Source organism: Cajanus cajan, chromosome 3, assembly GCF_000230855.2.
Source record: "Cajanus cajan strain Asha chromosome 3, NIPB_CcT2T_4, whole genome shotgun sequence".
Classification (NCBI taxonomy): domain Eukaryota; kingdom Viridiplantae; phylum Streptophyta; class Magnoliopsida; order Fabales; family Fabaceae; genus Cajanus; species Cajanus cajan.
In genome coordinates, this window is record NC_138519.1 from 68,136,980 (window position 1) to 68,157,138 (window position 20,159).

At 33.7% G+C, this 20,159-nt stretch overlaps 1 protein-coding gene across 1 annotated transcript; it reads left to right on the forward strand.

The window, feature by feature from the left end:
• Positions 1–4,125: 4,125 nt before the first annotated feature.
• LOC145956429 (uncharacterized) lies at positions 4,126–11,435 on the forward strand. Its single transcript, XM_083072027.1, has 4 exons — positions 4,126–7,787; positions 7,991–8,162; positions 8,262–10,816; positions 10,940–11,435. Exons 1-4 carry the CDS (start codon positions 4,126–4,128, stop codon positions 11,433–11,435), a joined length of 6,885 nt encoding a protein of 2,294 aa, XP_082928153.1.
• The last annotated feature ends 8,724 nt before the right edge of the window (positions 11,436–20,159 follow it).

Genomic DNA, 20,159 nt, shown 5'->3' on the forward strand with positions numbered 1-20,159 from the left:
ATGATAATATCTATTTCTTGTTTTAACAAAATTAGTTTACTTGATTTTATTGATTAAGTTAGTTTTTTTTAAGGTGCTAGATATTTATAACAACCAACAACAATAATAATATTTACAGTAATATTTTATTAATATATAATATAAATTATATCTATAAAAAAGAGATTATTTGAATGTGATATTCATTTAATCCTAGAACTTAAGGATATAAGTTGTGACAACTTATTATCATAAAAAAAAACTAAATTTAAAATATGATTAAAAATCAAATATAATATTACAATATTCAATATAAATATTTGAAGTTATTATATCAAAATTTTATTAAAGGAATGGTTAATTAGATGTGACATCTTTTTTAACCTTTGGAATTCAAAGTAAGTTGTGACAGCTTATCTTTAAATTTTTTTTTCCAAAAGTGAGAGTAAAAATAAAAAATGTTCTACCAAGAAATTTTAAGATCATAACATCTATAACAATAATTTTAATTATAATTCTATTGAATTGATTTTGGTGTACACTTTAGTCAATTCTATATTTTTAGGATGAATGAGCTGTGACGGTTCAAGAATCCTATATTTCACTAAAATAATATTTAATTAAAAAACGTCAACACTCAAATATTTTCCACAAAGAACTACGTGACTCTGATTCTTCATTACACATGAAGATACGTAGGAGCAAGAATTAAATCTTGTCGAGCCAAAAAAAAAATATATATATATTTGATTATTTTAGTGAGATAAATATTTTTATAAATTATAAATAATTAGTTTAATTAATTAAAGGTAATCGTCTTAGGACGAACGTTGTGAGGTGCTAATACCTTCCTCACACGTAATTGACTCCCGAACTCAAAATTTGGTTTTCGTAGACTGTTTTCTACTTTATGGTTTTTCCAATGTTTTTCCATATAAAAATAACATTGGTGGCGACTCCTCTTTTCAATTTATTTTTCGCCGTCCCGTCGCGACCGAGGTTGCTACAGATGGCGACTCCACTGGGGACTGTTTGAGAGTCGAGCCTATAATAATTAGTTAAACTAATTAATAATTTTTAAAAATGCTTTTCTCACTTTTGTTTTATTTTTATTATTGTTGTTATCTTTGGTTTATGTCTCTTATTTGTTGTTTATTTTATTTGCATTAATTTTAAATATGTGTTGTGTAATTTGAACTTTAGGGTAGAAGAATTTTATTTTCTATATCATTTGTGTTGTGTTTTGTAGATTGGATAGTGTAGGACTGCTCCTTTCACACACTTCACTTACACAATTTCACACACGTTTATGAGTGGGGTCCTATGCCCGGACTTGAGTGCAACTTATGATAAGTAAGAGGTTGAGTAGTAGTAACCTTCTTGATGAACATCTTGTTTGGTTATTATGAAGGCCTCACCTAGAGTTTGATCCTTTCTAGGGTATTATCATCTCTAATAGTTTACCTATTATTGTGATTAATATCCTGAGAAGGGTTATTGGCTCTAGGAACCTGTTTTAGAACCATAGTCCCACCCTTTTGAGAGGAACACATATTAGGGGTCTATAGAGCTTTCAACTTAGGAATGCCCTTGTTAAGTATCACAGGAGCAATATTCTACCTCTATTTTCAAATTACATAAAACATAAAAAAAAAAGATTTTTTTTTTTCACTTCATAACAAGTATCATGCATTTCATTTCGTGAAAATTTTAAAAAATAAACTCTTACATCCTATCATGCATTTCAAAAAGAATCCCATAAAATAAAATAGATAACTTCATTGATAGCATGCTGCATTCATTTCTAGGTTGTTGGAGAGTCATAAAGACTTAAGTCGCTGTGAACACCTTTCGAGAAGTCATGGAATCAGGTTTAAGGAAAACTTTAAAGTTAAAGGTCAGACAAACTAACTTGAGCAGTTTGAGAACTCTCAGTAACATGTTAAAAGGCGGTCAGCGACGAACTTTTGTTGTTCGATATGGAAAAATCCTTAACCTATTGGAAGTAGACGTACAAGAGGGAGCTGTCACTGCCCTAGCCCAATTTTATGATCCTCCCTTGAGATCCTTCCTTTTTCAAGATTTTCAACTGGCACCATTACTTGAGGAATTCGAACAAATACTAGGTATTGGCTTAGGAAATAAAAAGCCGTATATGTACATGGGACATTATCCTTCATTAGCCAAAGTTGCCATCTCCTTAGGGACTAATGTCAGAGAACTAGCAAGCAAGAAAGAGACGAAAGGGGGAATTGAAGGTTTCTCGCGAACTAACCTTGAGCGATATGCGCTAAGCTTAGCAGAGAATGAGAGATGGGGTGCTTTCATGGATGTGCTCGCCCTCATTATTTATGGGATTGTCTTATTCCCAAACATTGAAAACTTTATTGACTTTGCTGCAATTGATGTCTTCTTAGCTTTCAAACATGAGAAAAGAAGTCCTGTACCAGCCATTCTTGCAGATACATATCATTCTCTTACCTTGCGTCATGAAAAAAAGGGTGGGACAATTTTGTGTTGTATACCAATACTATACTCGTGGTTCACATCCTACATGTTCAAGAGAGGAAGTCAGATTGAGATTAAAAATAAGAGTGAATGGGCTTACAGCATAGCTAATCTTAGCGAAAAGACCATTTCTTGGTACTTGCGAGAACAAAACATCGATAAAGTGATTTGTCAATGTGGAGATTTCCCAAACGTACCACTCATGGGTACAAAAGGATGTGTAAACTACAATCCCTCTCTTGCGTTGAGACAACTCGGTTATCCGATTAGGAGCCCACCGGTTGAAGATTCGATCACTCCTTTCATGGTCTATGATATGACTAAGGAGTTGGATTTGCTTAACAAGATTAGACAGTCTTGGGATAAAGTGATTAAAAAAGGGAGGGAATTGGGAAAAAGAAATTGTAATGTGGAGTTGAGTTATCAGCAGTGGCTCAATGAGAGAGTCCAACATGTTAAATTACCATTCCAAGGTCCTATTCCAGTTATTAAAGAAATGCCAATTCAAGAACCCATGAGTCAAGAAGAGGTAGAAAAACTTAAAAAAGAGTTGGCTAAATCTGAGAAAGAAAAAGAAGATATGAAGAGGGAGTTAATACAGGCCCGCCAAGAGTATCAAGCAATGCAAAGAGAAATTTCCCAAGTAAGACAATGTGTTGAACTAGCCAATAAGCGAGCGAGAATTGAAGAAGAAAGTAAGTTGAATACCCGCAGTTGTTTAGAGGCCGCTTCCACAGAATTAAAGATGCGAAGAAATGAACGTGATCAAGCTAGGGTTGATGGTGAACGATGGAGAGAGGCTTGGGAAACATCCAAAAAAGCTGAAAAAGAAGCACAAAAACAACTGGAGGATTTGAAAGAACAACTCAAAAGGGTAGTGGCTGAGTATGAAAGTAGAGTTCAAGATGAAAAAAGACTAAATTTCAATCTGAATATGGACTATCAAGCCACATTGGGAGAGAAAAATCATCAGGTTATGGGCCTACAGGAAGAAATAAGGCAATTAAGGGACGTCATCGGAATACATGAAGAAAATCAAAGAATTTGGGCATATAATCTTGTGGATCGAGTTCAGCAAGTTAAAAACATGCTCCATGACACTTCTCACCTACTACAACGAGCTGAGGGAATGGCAATCCCACATTCCACTCCCAAAGAAATTTATGACTTCCTTGAATACTGTAGAGATATGATAGCAAAAATGAGAGAGATGGTTGTTAGCGGTGAATAATTTAAGTTATCATGATGTATTATACTATTGTTATTAATAAAATTTGCCAGCTAAGAGAGGATGTTCATGCAAAAGCTACTCGTTTCATATTACGCTTAGTACTTAGAATGTGACATTCTAAAGGAAAAGTTTAATTGATAATGATCACAAAGATCCACTGATTCCATGACCTAGTATCTAGAACGTGACGATCTAAGAAACAATTAAAGAAAGATGATCCACGTGATTCATGTGATTTATGTCTCTCCAACAATTTAACATTTTCACATACATGATGCATAGTCACATTTTCATATCATTACATACTCATTAAATTTTCTTATACAGTTTTATAAAAGAAATCAATTATTGAGGCAAAGAAAGCATCCCTTCGACACCCTTACGGGACACGTACAAAGACCAAAATCATGGAAGGGATGGTAGATGACTTGGAGCAACAGCATGAGGAGCTGAGAGGAGATGTAAATCAGTTGAAAGAACAAATGGGAAAAATTTTGGACTTGTTGCAGTCAATGGAATCCAAAAAAGGGGCAAATGGAGAGTCGTCTAAACAGCCTCATGAGTCACCTGATTACCCTCCTGGGTTTACTCCACGCACGCAACCCAACCCGAATGTTCAAAGGTACACACCACCTGTCATCCTAACGACCTCAGAAAATGACCATCATGTTTCCACTTCAAACCTTCAAGGCCAAGTTCCATTACCTCCATATGGTTTACCTCCGGGATACACGCCACCTATGGCTAATATTCCTGAGGGTAATCCATCTACCTCCACCTTAAACCCATCACATCAAACACAAACCCAAAACCTAACCCTTGAAGCTAATGACCCACAAATTCCAACCCACTCAATTGCTCATGCACCACCTAATGTAAGTCATGGCGAAAGGCCTCCTAATAACCAGGGATTAGTTCCTGCACCAACTGTTATTGTACACCATCGTCATTCGGAAGATATTTCCCATGATGATAAGCTTCAATCGTTGGAAGATAGATTAAAGGCCATAGAGGGATTCGACAATTATGGTTTCAATGCTGTGGACTTGTGTCTGGTTCCTGATGTTATAATTCCTCCCAAGTTTAAAGTTCCAGAACTTGATAAATACAAGGGAGATACATGCCCAAGGAATCATCTCACTATGTATTGTCGAAAGATGGCCTCCTGTGCTCATGATGACAAATTGTTGATTCACTTCTTCCAAGAAAGCCTTATTGGAGCAGCATTAAGTTGGTACATGAGCCTGGAGCGAGGAAGAGTACGCACATGGAAAGACTTGGCAGAGGCTTTCTTGAAACAGTACAAGTATAATATGGACATGGCCCCAGATCGCACACAGTTACAAAATATGATAAAGAAAGAGAATGAGACCTTCAAGGAATATGCCCAACGATGGAGAGGGGTAGCTGCTCAGGTACAACCTCCATTATTGGAAAAAGAGATGGTCACGATGTTCATTGATACACTCCAATCCCCCTTTTATGACAGGATGATTGGAAATGTATCATCAAACTTTTCAGATTTGGTCATCATTGGAGATAGGGTTGAGATGGGAGTTAGAAATGGGAAGATTGCACACATGACAACAGGATCCACAACCATCAAGAAACCCTTAGAAACCACAAATAAGAGGAAAGGAGGTGAAACAAATGCAGTGATGACAACACCAGTCAGACCTAACTACAATCCTATTTCTTTCATACCCAATTATAGACCCCAATATATGTATAACCCACAAATTGCAGCAGTTTCTTTGTCACCATACCCGCAACCTTATCCATCTAGAATGCCTTATCGGCCACCTACAGCGCCACCACAATTTCAAGTACCCCAAGAAAATCAATCGGCAATTTCGCCTCCCATGGTGAATAATGCTCAAAGAAGGGGAAATAATCAACCAAGGACTCTAGCTCCGATCCCTATGACCTACACTGAACTGCTACCACATCTGGTTCAAAATGCTCTAGTTGAGCCTCTTCCTATAAAGCCTGTCCAACCTCCATATCCAAGAGGTTTTGATTCAAATGCCAAATGTGAATATCATGCTGGGGCAATAGGCCATTCAACTGAGAAATGTTGGGGTTTGAAACACAAGGTACAAGACTTGATAGATGCAGGATTATTAAGCTTTAAGGAAAGCGAGCCGAATGTAAGAAATAATCCACTTCCAGGTCATGGGACTTCATCGGTTAATGCTATCAAAGAAGAATGTACTCCACAAGTGACAGAAGTAGAGAAGATCCGAACCCCCATGAGATTCATTTTTTCAGAATTGTGCAAATATGGGATGATTAAGGGAGAGTCTCGCAAAGTAGGAGTATGCGATTTCCACCCTACAACCACACATTCTATTGAGGAATGTGGCAAATTCAAGGAAATATTACAAGGCATGATTAACTCAAACTTTGTTCAGGTGAGCCAGGTGCGTACAAAAGAGGATGTATTAATGATTCAATCAAACGAAAAGTCCAGCATGACTACTCCAAAACCACTGGTAATCACTTTCACAAAAAACACTTTCGCGTCAACACCTAGTACCCTTAAGCCACTTGTTGTGCAAATTCCAGCTCCTTTCCATTACAAGGACACTAAGGCGGTTCCATGGTGTTACGAAATGAAGGTAGAAAGTGAATATGTGAATGCCCAACAAAAAGAAGGAATTGACACTACAGAAACCAACGTAACAAATATCGCAGGAGTAGGTGGAATGACCCGTAGTGGTAGAGTCTATACTCCAGAAGAGTTAAGAGTAGAAGGCTTGACAAAAAACCATAAGCAAAAGGAAAATACAATTATCAATGAAGAGGTTTCAAGTGTTAAGAGGAGAGATGATGAAAAAGTCATGGGGAAAAAGAAAAAGGAAGTGTCGGATGAAGAAGTCTCAGAATTTCTTAAGTTTATTCGACAAAGTGAGTACAAGCTCATTGATCAATTAAATCATACTCCTGCAAGGGTATCTTTGTTATCAGTGCTGATGAATTCTGAAAGTCATAGAAAATTATTGATGAAGATCTTGAATGAAGCTCATGTGTCCAATGACATCACATTAGACACATTTGGCGGCATTGTTGGTAACATTACAGCCAATAACCACCTCACTTTCACAGATGATGAAGTCCCAGCTGAAGGAAGGGGACATAACAAGGCTTTACACATCTCTGTGAAATGCGCAAATCACATTTTGGCTAGAGTGCTTATCGATAATGGGTCCTCATTAAATGTGATGCCCAAGTCAACACTGGATCGATTGTCTTGTGATGGGACACATATGAAACCCAGTTCTATGATTGTGAGGGCCTTTGATGGATCACGAAGGGAAGTTATGGGGGAGATCGAAATCCCTGTCCAAATTGGCCCATTCACCTTCAACATAACTTTTCAAGTCATGGATATTAAACCTGCATACAGTTGTTTATTGGGAAGACCATGGATCCATTCAGCTGGGGTTGTTCCCTCTTCTTTACATCAGAAGCTGAAATTTATTGTGGAGGACAAGCTAGTGATTGTCTCGGGTGAGGAAGACATGTTGGTGAGTTGTCCTGCTCCCACCCGTTATATTGAAGCAGCTGAGGAGGCTTTGGAAACTTCGTTTCAGTCATTGGAAATAATTAGTACTGCTTATGTTGAATCTCCAATGGGAAGTCCACAACCATCAAGTGCATCCATGATGGTTGCAAAGGTCATGATGAATGGAGGGTATCAGCCAGGACTTGGGTTGGGAACATGCTTGGAAGGAGTCACGAAATTAATAGAATTGCCAGAAAACAAGGGTCGATGGGGGTTAGGGTACAAACCTACTCAAGCCGATAAAAGAAGAATGGCAGAAGAAAATAGAGAGAAAAGGTTGGCTCGTCTAGAGAATCGAGAGCCTAAAGTTCAGAGGATTCCCATTTGTCATCTTTATCAAAGCTTTCAAAGTGGAGGGGTGGTGCACGCAGACCAAGTGGCTATGATTAAGGAAGATAATGATGATAATCACGCCAACTTTGTGTGTCCGTGTGATCCATGTGAAGAGCTCCATAATTGGAAGATCATTGAATTTCCTGTGACTCTTAATTCAATTTCAAAGTAATTGTCACACAAACTCTACAATTATTCCCGTGATTTTAGTATGACTTTTTGTTAATGGGCTTGCATGTTGTCTTTCAGTATATCATATGAATGAAATGCATTTTGATCTTTTTGTCATATGTTCTCTCTATCCTTTAATCTTTCTTTTCTCTCATTTATTGCTCCAACCTTCATTTTCTTTCATCAACCCTAAATTGCAGATTCAATAATAACCATGCCAAAAATAATAACGCTAATATCCCATGTCACGATTTTGATCACCCCATTAATGAGGCTGAAGAAGATGACAATGACCTGAGCACTCCACCAGAAATAGAAAGGTTGATAGAACAAGAGGATCGGGTGATCCAACCCCATGAAGAGGAACTTGAAGTAATCAATCTGGGAAATGAAAATGATAAAAAAGAAATAAAAATAGGAGTTGCTATAAAAGGGGAAGAAAGAAATAAGTTGCTTAAGTTGTTATTTGAGTATGCTGATGTCTTCGCGTGGTCATACCAAGACATGCCTGGGTTGGATTCTAGCATAGTTGAGCATCACTTGCCATTGAACCCAGAATGCACACCAGTTAAGCAAAAATTGAGACGCATGAAGCCAGAGGTCTCTTTAAAGATAAAAGAAGAAGTAAAGAAACAATTTGATGTTGGATTCCTTGCAGTGGCAAAGTACCCTCAATGGGTTGCCAATATAGTTCCTGTCCCAAAGAAAGATGGAAAAGTTCGAATGTGTGTTGACTATAGAGACCTTAACAGAGCTAGTCCCAAAGATGACTTTCCATTGCCACATATAGATGTTCTAGTGGATAACACTGCCCGACATGCTTTCTTTTCGTTCATGGATGGATTTTCAGGATATAATCAAATAAGGCTGGCTCCTGAAGATATGGAGAAAACTACATTCATTACATCATGGGGAACATTTTGTTATAAAGTGATGCCCTTTGGATTGAAGAATGCTGGAGCAACCTATCAACGAGCTATGGTGACTTTGTTTCATGATATGATGCATAAAGAGATTGAAGTTTATGTCGATGATATGATTGCTAAGTCCAGGACGGAGGTAGAACATATCACAAATCTACAAAAGCTATTTGTGCGGCTAAGGAAGTATAAGCTCCGACTTAACCCTGCCAAATGTACTTTTGGTGTGAAGTCAGGAAAATTGTTGGGATTCGTGGTTAATGAAAATGGTATAGAGGTGGATCCTGACAAAGTGAGAGCAATTTTAGAAATGCCAGCTCCAAGTACTGAAAAAGAAGTTCGTGGTTTCTTGGGGAGGTTGAACTATATTGCCAGGTTCATATCTCAATTAACTGCAACCTGCAATCCGATTTTCAAGTTACTGCGCAAGAGTCAACCAGTGATATGGAATGAAGATTGTCAAAAAGCTTTTGAGAAGATGAAGCAGTATTTACAAAACCCTCCAGTTTTGGTACCTCCCACCTCGGGGAGACCTCTCATTTTGTATATCTCGGTACTTGAGGAATCTATGGGTTGTGCACTGGGGCAACATGATGCATCTGGAAGAAAAGAACAAGCAATCTATTACTTGAGCAAAAAGTTTACAGATTGTGAAAGAAGGTACTCTCTGGTAGAGCGAACCTGTTGTGCTTTGGCTTGGGTTACTCGACGTTTAAGACAATACATGTTAAGTCACACTACTTGGTTAGTGTCCAAGATGGATCCGATCAAGTATATATTTGAAAAGCCTGCTTTAACGGGTCGAATCGCTCGCTGGCAAATGTTATTATCAGAGTATGATATTGTGTATGTAACCCAAAAGGCTGTTAAAGGCAGTGCGTTGGCTGAGTATTTGGCTCATCAACCCATAGACGATTATCAATCAATACAATATGATTTTCCAGATGAAGATATCATGGCTTTGTTTGAGGAGGGAGAGTCCATAAATAGAAAGAAGTGGATGTTGTTATTTGATGGAGCTTCTAATGCACTGGGGCATGGAATTGGGGCAGTGTTGATCACTCCAGAGGACCGATTAATCCCTTTCACTGCAAGGTTGGGTTTTGATTGTACTAACAATGTGGCAGAGTATGAAGCATGTGCAATGGGGGTTCTAGCAGCTTTGGAGTTCAAGGCTAGAGTGTTAGAAGTTTATGGAGACTCAGCATTGGTTGTCCATCAACTCAGAGATGAGTGGGAAACTCGGGATTCTAAATTAATCCCATACCACTCATACATCAAAAATTTAATGGAACAATTTGAGGAAATAACTTTCCATCACATCCCTCGCGAGGAAAATCAACTGGCTGATGCCTTGGCTACATTGTCTTCGATGTTCAAGATTAGTCAAGGAAAAGAGGTTCCACTGATAAGAATACATAATCAAGGTCAACCAGCATATTGTCAAGCAATAGAAGAAGAACCAGATGGAAAACCATGGTTTTATGACATCAAACGCTATCTAAAAGACAGAGAATACCCTCCTAGAGCTTCAGAAAATGACAAGAAAACTTTAAGGAGGTTGGCAATGAGTTTCTTCTTAAATGGAGAAGTACTTTATAAAAGAAATCATGACATGGTATTGCTTAGATGCGTTGATGCTAAAGAAGCTATGGAAATCATGGAAGAAATCCATGAAGGTTCATTTGGAACACATGCAAATGGACATGTAATGGCAAGAAAGATCCTAAGATCTGGCTATTATTGGTTAACCATGGAGGCTGATTGCTGTAGTCATGTGAGGAAGTGTCACAAGTGCCAAATTTATGCAGATAATATTCATGTTCCCCCAACATCTTTGAATGTATTGGCCGCTCCATGGCCCTTTTCAATGTGGGGAATAGACGTGATTGGTCCAATAGAACCAAAAGCATCCAATGGGCATCGATTCATTCTTGTTGCTATCGACTATTTCACTAAATGGGTTGAAGCAGCTTCTTATGCCAGTGTGACCAGAAATGTGGTGGTCAAATTCATCAAGAGAGATTTAATTTGTAGATACGGGTTGCCAAGTCGGATCATTACTGACAATGGGACCAATTTGAACAACAAAATGATGAAAGAGTTGTGTGAAAGTTTCAAGATTCAACATCACAATTCTTCACCATATCGCCCTAAGATGAATGGGGCAGTGGAAGCAGCAAACAAGAATATTAAAAAGATTATTCAAAAGATGGTGGTCACCTACAGGGATTGGCACGAAATGCTTTTTTTTGCCCTACATGGATATCGCACTTTCGTTCGCACCTCTACTGGGGCAACTCCATATTCGCTGGTTTATGGTATGGAAGCAGTACTTCCCATTGAGGTTGAGATACCTTCTCTAAGAGTATTGGCTGAAACCAAACTTGAGGAAGCGGAATGGGTTCAGGCTCGCTATGATCAGTTGAACCTCATTGAAGAGAAAAGATTGAATGCCTTATGTCATGGTCAATTATATCAAAAAAGGATCAAGAGAGCTTTTGACAAAAAGGTTCATCCGCGAGAGTTTCAAGAAGGAGATTTGGTATTAAAAAAGATATTGCCACCCCAAAGAGATCATAGAGGGAAATGGACCCCGAATTATGAAGGGCCCTATATGGTAAAAAAGGCTTTTTCAGGAGGAGCTTTGATTCTCACAAATATGGATGGAGAAGATCTGTTGAATCCGATAAACTCTGATGCAGTCAAGAAATACTATGCATAAAGGAGAGCACAAAATAATAACAAAAAGAAAAGGCTCGCTAGGCTGAAAACCTGAAAAGGCAGCTTAGGCAAAATTTAGAGTGACCTGATAGGCTGAAAACTCGAAAAGAGCGGCCTATGCAAAAGTTAAGGTCTAAAAAAAAATAAAAGAAATACCCATTAGACTGAAGGGGCAACTTTAACAAATGCAACTTTTCTAAAGAAAGGCGGAGAAGGAGGAAGTAGATATGACAACCAAAGTGCGAAGCCGGGGCAAACTGGAAGGCCAAGGCAACATTAAGATGCTCAACAAGCATTTCACACCTTTAGAGGCCAATTAATGGGGTTCTCAAAATTGTTGATGTGGGGAATTAGTGTTGCTTTCCCCAAAAATATGATATGTTACTCTCCCATTGTTTTGTTTATCTCCACTCTCATATACTTGTGCTTTCTTCCTTGAAGCAATAAAAGCCCATATTCCCCACCATTCGTCATTTTTGTGTGTTTATTTCATTATTATATGCTAAAAGTGCAACATGCGATGCAAGAAAAACCAATAAATAAAGTCAAAAATAGGCTAAAATATCTCAATTACGATGATTGATTCTAAGAGTCACAAAGAAATGAAAGATCCCTAGCTAACTTTATTGAGAAGATTACAAATGTTGACAATTTTGAATTGTACTATCAGACAAGATAGCTTATCTAGCGATGCAATAATTTGACAAAAGGTCAGTCTGAACACTCATGCTCGTGAGGGGGTCAAAGGTTGGAAAAATGATGCAAAAATAATAATAATAATAACGGGATGAAAGGTCAAAACTCATCTTGTTATTATTTTTCCATTAAAACCATTTCATTGCATGTCATGCATACATCATGAACCGATTGAATGTTTATTACAATTTCTAAATTTGAATTTTCCTATACTTACTTGGTTGTTGTCCCGATTCTTAATGTTTCGAGCTCCCGTGCTCACTCTTTAATTTTCAAGCTTCTATCAATCGTCTGAGTCCCCGTGCTCACCTTTTTTACTTTTCAAGCCTCTATGTCCACGCTTTTAATGTTTCAAGCTTCTATCAATCGTCTGAGTCCCCGTGCTCACTCTTTTACTTTTTAAGCCTCTATGTTCACTCTTTTAAAGTTCCAAGCCTCTATCAATATTTCGAGTCCCTGCACTCACTCTCAATCTTTCGAGCCCCTGTGCTCATTTTATCAATGCTTGGGCCCCCGTGTTCACTCTATCTTAAGTCCCTGTGCTCACTCTATCATTCTTTTGAGTCTCTGTGCTCATTCTTTTAATTTTCAAGCCTCTACCTATCTTTTGAGTCTTTGTGCTCACTCTTTTAATCTTCAAGCCTCTATGCTCACTCTATCAATCTTTCGAGCCCCCGCGCTCACTCTTTTAATTTTCAAGCCTCTATCCATCTTTCGAGCCCCCGCGCTCACTCTTTTAATTTTCAAGCCTCTATCAATCTTTTGAGCCCCCGTGCTCACTCTTTTAATTTTCAAACCTCTATCGTTCTTCCGAGCCCCGTGCTCACTCTTTTAATTTTCAAGCTTCTATCAATCTTTCAAGCCCCTATGCTCACTCTTTTAATTTTCAAGCCTCTATGCTCACTCTATCAATCTTTTAAGCCTCGGTGCTCATTCTTTTAATGTTTCGAGCTCTGCGCTCACCTTCTTTTGTGATTCGAGCCCCCGTGATCTTAACTCCCAACAGTTTGGAACCATGAGTCTACTATTTTTGTTGCTTGCTACAATATCGTGATTATCTTTTCTCTAATACTTGCAACTTTTGTTTTAGACAAAATTGGAGTTTAAGTCTTTACTTATCTTTTACTACTATGATATGAAAACTCGTGTTATTCATATCATTTGGTAAAAGTTAAGTAAAGAGGGGCAACTGTAAACACCAATTTTTTTTTTTTTAAATAAAAAACTCAGAAAATGCCAAATAGATGAAGCCAAAGTCTTGGTACTAGTAAGAAAGTCTTGGTTTTGGGACCCCATGCGGTAAAACAATTCTTAGAATTTCAAACTTAGCAAGCTGGTAGCAAAAAAAAAAAGAGACAGATCAAAGGGAGCAGTTGGAGACTTCACGGAAGCTTTGAAAAAATTTTCGGTGCTTATAAACAATTGATAAAAGAGAGGAAAAAAATGAAAAAAAACAAAAGGGCAGTTGCCAAAAGCGGGGGGCGGGAGAGCCATAAAAAGAGAACAAAATGTCTAAACAAGGGGGGATTCGTTCCAGAAGGGGGAGGACGGAGAAAAGGGAGCGAGGGGAAGCACGGAGGACTCAAGCGGAAGATCAAGCAAGAGACTAAAATAGTGTAGGTATCAATTACTTTCTCCAATTTTCTTTGATTAAAACAAAATTTATTTATGGAATCGGAACCCTTCCCCTCAAACTTCAGCAAATCATTTTATGAATAAAACCTGGCCATAATGAAAGAGATACATAAAATGGGTTAACAAACACTACCAGGGAAATACAATTGAATAAGTTATCCCGAGAACCTTCATGCACTGCCGCATGCCAACACCGGAGGCAATTTCCAGCAGCAGCGATACTGAAGGCGATTTCCTTTTCATTTTTCTCTGTTTTTGCCCTGCTGCTACGAATTAATGCTTGACCCATTTGTTTTTCGTTTTCCCCTTTTGTTTCTTTCTTTCTTTTCCTATTCTTTTGTCCTATCTTGTTTTCATGTTCCATGGTAGGCTCAAAGTGGGTCAATGCCATCTTTTTTTTCTCACCCACTCACGTTGCATCAAGCCATGTAGGCTTATCATACCTCCTTTGTTCTTAGCCCATTTTTATTTTATTTTATTCCATTCTTTTCAATGTTCTCCTTTTTACATCACATTTTTTAAGGTATGCATTATATTAATATTTTATGATAATGGGTTTTTAACCATAGAAAACAATGTAGTATATCGTGGTAGATTAAATTATTTTGTTATTTATGTACATTAGTTTTTTTCTTTGGATAATAGTAATAGTTACTTTAACAATAATAATAATAATAATAATAATAATAATAATAATTTATTTTTAAAAATTAATAATATCTATTTTCTCTAAAAAAATTATTTTTATGTGGTATCCCTTTAATCTTAGATGATAATATCTATTTCTTGTTTTAACAAAATTAGTTTACTTGATTTTATTGATTAAGTTAGTTTTTTTTAAGGTGCTAGATATTTATAACAACCAACAACAATAATAATATTTACAGTAATATTTTATTAATATATAATATAAATTATATCTATAAAAAAGAGATTATTTGAATGTGATATTCATTTAATCCTAGAACTTAAGGATATAAGTTGTGACAACTTATTATCATAAAAAAAAACTAAATTTAAAATATGATTAAAAATCAAATATAATATTACAATATTCAATATAAATATTTGAAGTTATTATATCAAAATTTTATTAAAGGAATGGTTAATTAGATGTGACATCTTTTTTAACCTTTGGAATTCAAAGTAAGTTGTGACAGCTTATCTTTAAATTTTTTTTTCCAAAAGTGAGAGTAAAAATAAAAAATGTTCTACCAAGAAATTTTAAGATCATAACATCTATAACAATAATTTTAATTATAATTCTATTGAATTGATTTTGGTGTACACTTTAGTCAATTCTATATTTTTAGGATGAATGAGCTGTGACGGTTCAAGAATCCTATATTTCACTAAAATAATATTTAATTAAAAAACGTCAACACTCAAATATTTTCCACAAAGAACTACGTGACTCTGATTCTTCATTACACATGAAGATACGTAGGAGCAAGAATTAAATCTTGTCGAGCCAAAAAAAAATAAAATATATTTGATTATTTTAGTGAGATAAATATTTTTATAAATTATAAATAATTAGTTTAATTAATTAAAGGTAATCATCTTAGGACGAACGTTGTGAGGTGCTAATACCTTCCTCACACGTAATTGACTCCCGAACTCAAAATTTGGTTTTCGTAGACTGTTTTCTACTTTATAGTTTTTCCAATGTTTTTCCATATAAAAATAACATTGGTGGCGACTCCTCTTTTCAATTTATTTTTTGCCGTCCCGTCGCGACCGAGGTTGCTACAGTATACTATGATAGATAGTAGACAAGGCTACAAGAGTCTATGAACAAATTTGGAAATTCAAAAGGGCAAAGGCAAGTAGAATTTCCTACTACTACATATATAGGGTCGTACTCATAGGTTAGATAGAGTAATCGAATCTAGTTGAATTTTTAACCATGGTGGCCAATTAATCACTTGAGATATTCTCGACCGTCCATGTTGTTATATTCACCACTTATAATTAAGATATGCTCCACATTTTCAAATTAAACCTAACTTGTTTAGGATATGGGTTTAAATTATAGTCCACCAATTTAACTTAATCCGGTATTTTATATTAAAATAATAAATTTATATTTTTTTATTTTGGATACAAAATGGCTAGCTAGGACATATATTTATTTCCTATAAAAAAAAAAGGACTGGAAATATAATATATTGGTAATAAAATGCCTTAATTTAATAAATAATATTTGAGATAACACGATACAATATTGTAATAATATTATTGTTTTGAAAATTTATTATTATAAAATATATGTAATTTAAGTTTGTGTCTCTATAATTATATAATATAACGATATAACCGTGACATCTCATATATTATTAAGAATTAATTAAATTAAATTTGAATATAAATAAATAATCTTATCAAAATTTTAGATTAAATAAAAGTAAAATTAAATCCATTTTAGTTATGATTATCCCTATTAATTAACCAATGTGATTGAACACTTATTATACATTACAAATATGGATAAAAAGAATTTATACATTCCAAATAATTTTTAGTATTGAATATAGACAATATTCATAATTTTTTTACAAATAATATTAAATAATGCACATATAACTATAACCCAACTGTTCATATTTTATGTACATAGAAAAAAAATTGAAATATATTTTTATGTGAATGATGACAAACAAAATCAGTGAAAAAAAATTATGTAAATGAGCAAGAATATTTATAAAATGAATAGAAAAAAAATTCAGTGAACAAAAATAAATGACTGAGAAAAATCATGCCAATGGAAAGCAAAAATTATTCATATGGATGGATTTTATTTTATTATATTATATAAAAATGAGTGGGAAATAAGTGGAAAAAATAAAAATAAAAATTCTAAAAAAATATTATAACATTAACATTTTGAGTTGAATATAATAGTTGGATTTTAAAACTAAAGACCGATTCATCTAAAAAAAAATGGAATACTTAGAAAAAAAATTTCTAACAATATATGAAAAATAATTTGATAGTTCAAAAGAAAAGAAAAACCGGTTATAAAAAGTTGAGCAAAAAAACACATAATTACAATATAAATATATTTTTTATCCTAAAATTCATAACAATATTTATACTCACCAACTCTTCATATTTTATGCGCATAAAAGTATATATTATGTGCTAAAAAATTATATATTATTAATTATTTTCATCTTTATTGTAGTTTGTTTTGAAATAAAAAAAGAGCTTGAATCCATGACGCGTTTTCAAATTGTTGAACAAATTCTCTCTACGGTTAAAAAAAATAAATTTAAGACTTTGAATGTATACAATATATGATGACAAGCTCTTTCAAATACACTCTTTTTTATCAATTAAAGTTTATTAAAAGAACACAAAAATTAATGAATCTCATACTATTTAATAACTTTTTTTTTAATTTTATAACATTTAATAAATTTTAACCAATAAAAAAATGTATTAAAGACTATACTGTTATCACTTCTCTTGAAATATTAACGTTAGAAGCCAACAATTTTGTTTTATTTTTTATTTTTTTCAAAAGACTTATCCTCTCAGTCAGACTTTTTCATTTCAATAATAATATTTGTTTTTCAATAAACTAAACCCACTAGTAATAATCATAAATTAACAAAGCACGAGGCAAAATTAATTATTTTATTTTATTTTATTTTTGTGTGTGTGTTTTTTTTTAAAAGGTGAAAAAGAAAGAGTGGACAAACAGAGAAGTCATAGGAAAAAAAAAAAAGAAAAAAAAAAAAAGAAAAGGAAAAGCGCGTGGGTCCCACGGGTTGAATGGAGGGTCCGCAAACGATGACGAAAATGGTTTGATGGTGGACTTTTGGGGCGCACGGTCGTAGAAACAAGAACCCTTCCGTGGACCCCACCGCACCAGATCATATCGCGGCTTTCGAGAGTCCTTGCACGCGGATCACTCTGAGAAGGACACGTGTAGAAGGAAGGCGCGTGGCGCGTACGAAGTGGGAGAGCGCGTGGCGGTGGTGGGATCACGGATTAGGTTTTGTTTAGAGAGAAAAAAAAAGAAGAAGGTGGGGCCGGGTGTCGGAAAGAGCGTACCCGAGGCTGGAAAACTGCTCTGACATGACACCCCACCGGTTTCCCGCCAAAACAGACTAATCTTTTTTAATAATTTCCTATTCTTTCTTCTAATACTCATACTAGTATTATTTCCTAGTATAACTTTTTTTATATATATATATAGAGAGATACTATTAAATATTAAGATTAAACTAATTTTTTTTTATAAATTTGTTGGAATTTTTAGATAGTTAAAGTCGTTTATTATACACAACAAAAGAATTAATTTTTATATGATAAATTAACTTATAAGATTCCAATATTTATTTATTTTAAAATAAAAATTTCAATTTTCAATTATTGTGTTAAATATGTATAACTTATTTTATAAATAATTTTTTTCTTCTTAAAAAACAATTGAAATGGAGAAAAATCACTACTGCCATGCTTTTAAAGTTGGTATTCAGATTGTGATTTTATTATATTGTGGGGCCTAAAGTCTTTCACTAAATCCAATATTTTTGGTAATTTTTTTTTATATAAATTTTAAAATTGAATTGGTTAACACCAATTATATATATAATGATGAAAACCATTCAGATTATTTAGATAGATAATTTAAATTAAAAATCATATTAAAAGTAATTGAAGTATTGTATCATTGTAATTGTATGTATGTACATTTTATTTCAACAAGTATTTTATGTAGAATGTACAATTTACATTTTTTTTATATACTTAAAATTTATAACAAATATTTTTCAAAAAAAAATTATAATAAATAAATATTAGACATATTATTTATAAAATTTTTGAATATATAAATTATATTTTAGATTTATATTGAATTATAATTTTTTTAACTATTTGATATTTTCTTTGGAAATATTAAAATTTAATTTAAAAACAAAAATTAAGAAATAAATCAAATTAAATAAATATTTAAAAAATTAAATATATGAAATAAGAACAACTCTTAAATATATATATATATATATATATATATATATATATATATATATTGTTATATTTTTATTAGAGATAACAAAAAAAAATCAATTATTACAACGATGCAATATTTACTTGTATCTCTCAATAATATAAAACATATAAGTAGTTGAATAAATTTAAACTCACATGTTAAAATTTAAAGAACACTCATTTAAAAAATTCCAAAAGTTAGATGAAATTTCAATGTTAATTATTAGAATTAATATGATATCGTTTTGTTTATGCATGTTGGCTTAATCACTTTAAAAGTTTTAGATAAGATTCTTCACATAAAAAAGAGTTTTGCATATATTATATGTATTCTGCATTATGAAATTCATGAGCACCCTAATGGGTAATTAACCTAGCTATAACATGTTCTTACACTAATTCTTTATAAAATAATAAATAAATAAATAAAAGATGGGTGCCTCTTGTGGATTGGCTTAGCTATAAAAATAGTGAATGAATTTCAGTTTTTATATATTTATTTTATTTTTATGAAACTGGCTTGGCAGAAGCAGCACCTTATTTTTAGTTAGAAGTGGATTTTACATGCACAACCTAATATTGAACACGAGGGGTCATAGTCCCTTCCGTAAGCAACAACAGTACCTTCTATTAGGGTCTCCCCAACAACACACATATATATATACATGACATGGGACTTACAAAATATCCACTCATGGTTTATGAATAGTTTAAAAGAAATATTATTATTGTTATTATTATTTTGTTGTTAAACAATGACTTGATTATTAACATGTTGTTAGTTTAAATAAAATTGAATTTGTATATTTTAAATAACATTTTGTATTCGAATTTTATGAATAGAGAAATCTTAATTAGAATGAATTTTTTTTTCTATTAAAGATAGTTAATCCGATATAATTTTTTTTAAATTTAGTTATTGATAAAGTCTTAATACATATTTTTCATCAATAACTTGGTCAAAAAAAATTTGATCGTGGTTAGAACCAAAATAAAGTTAGGTGCTGATTTTATATTTAAGATAAAATATAGATATTTAAATTTAACATAATTAAGGTTTAATGTTTAGAAATGGAAAAGAAAGAACAATTTTTAATATATTTAAAATATGTTAAGTTAATTATAAGATTAATTTTATATAAGTAAAGATATAAATGTAAGTTAAAAATTCTATAAATTATTAAATTAATTTTTTAAATATTATTGGCCAAAAATAAGATGCAAAAATTCACATTATAATATTAACTTGACTCGGAAATACAAAAGACCAATATTCAAGACCGAAATCCAATTTAATTATCTTCATTCTTCAAGTTAGGATAACTCAATATGACAGACACGATCTTATTCTTAGGTACATGTATGCTTCTTTTATACGACATAGATTGGT

Coding starts and splice junctions, on each gene's coding strand:
- LOC145956429 (XM_083072027.1), top strand. CDS start 4,126: ATGGAAGGGATGGTAGATGACTTGGAGCAACAGCATGAGGAGCTGAGA. Junction 7,788..7,990: donor ACTCTTAATTCAATTTCAAA/GTAATTGTCACA, acceptor CCTAAATTGCAG/ATTCAATAATAACCATGCCA. Junction 8,163..8,261: donor CCCATGAAGAGGAACTTGAA/GTAATCAATCTG, acceptor TTGTTATTTGAG/TATGCTGATGTCTTCGCGTG.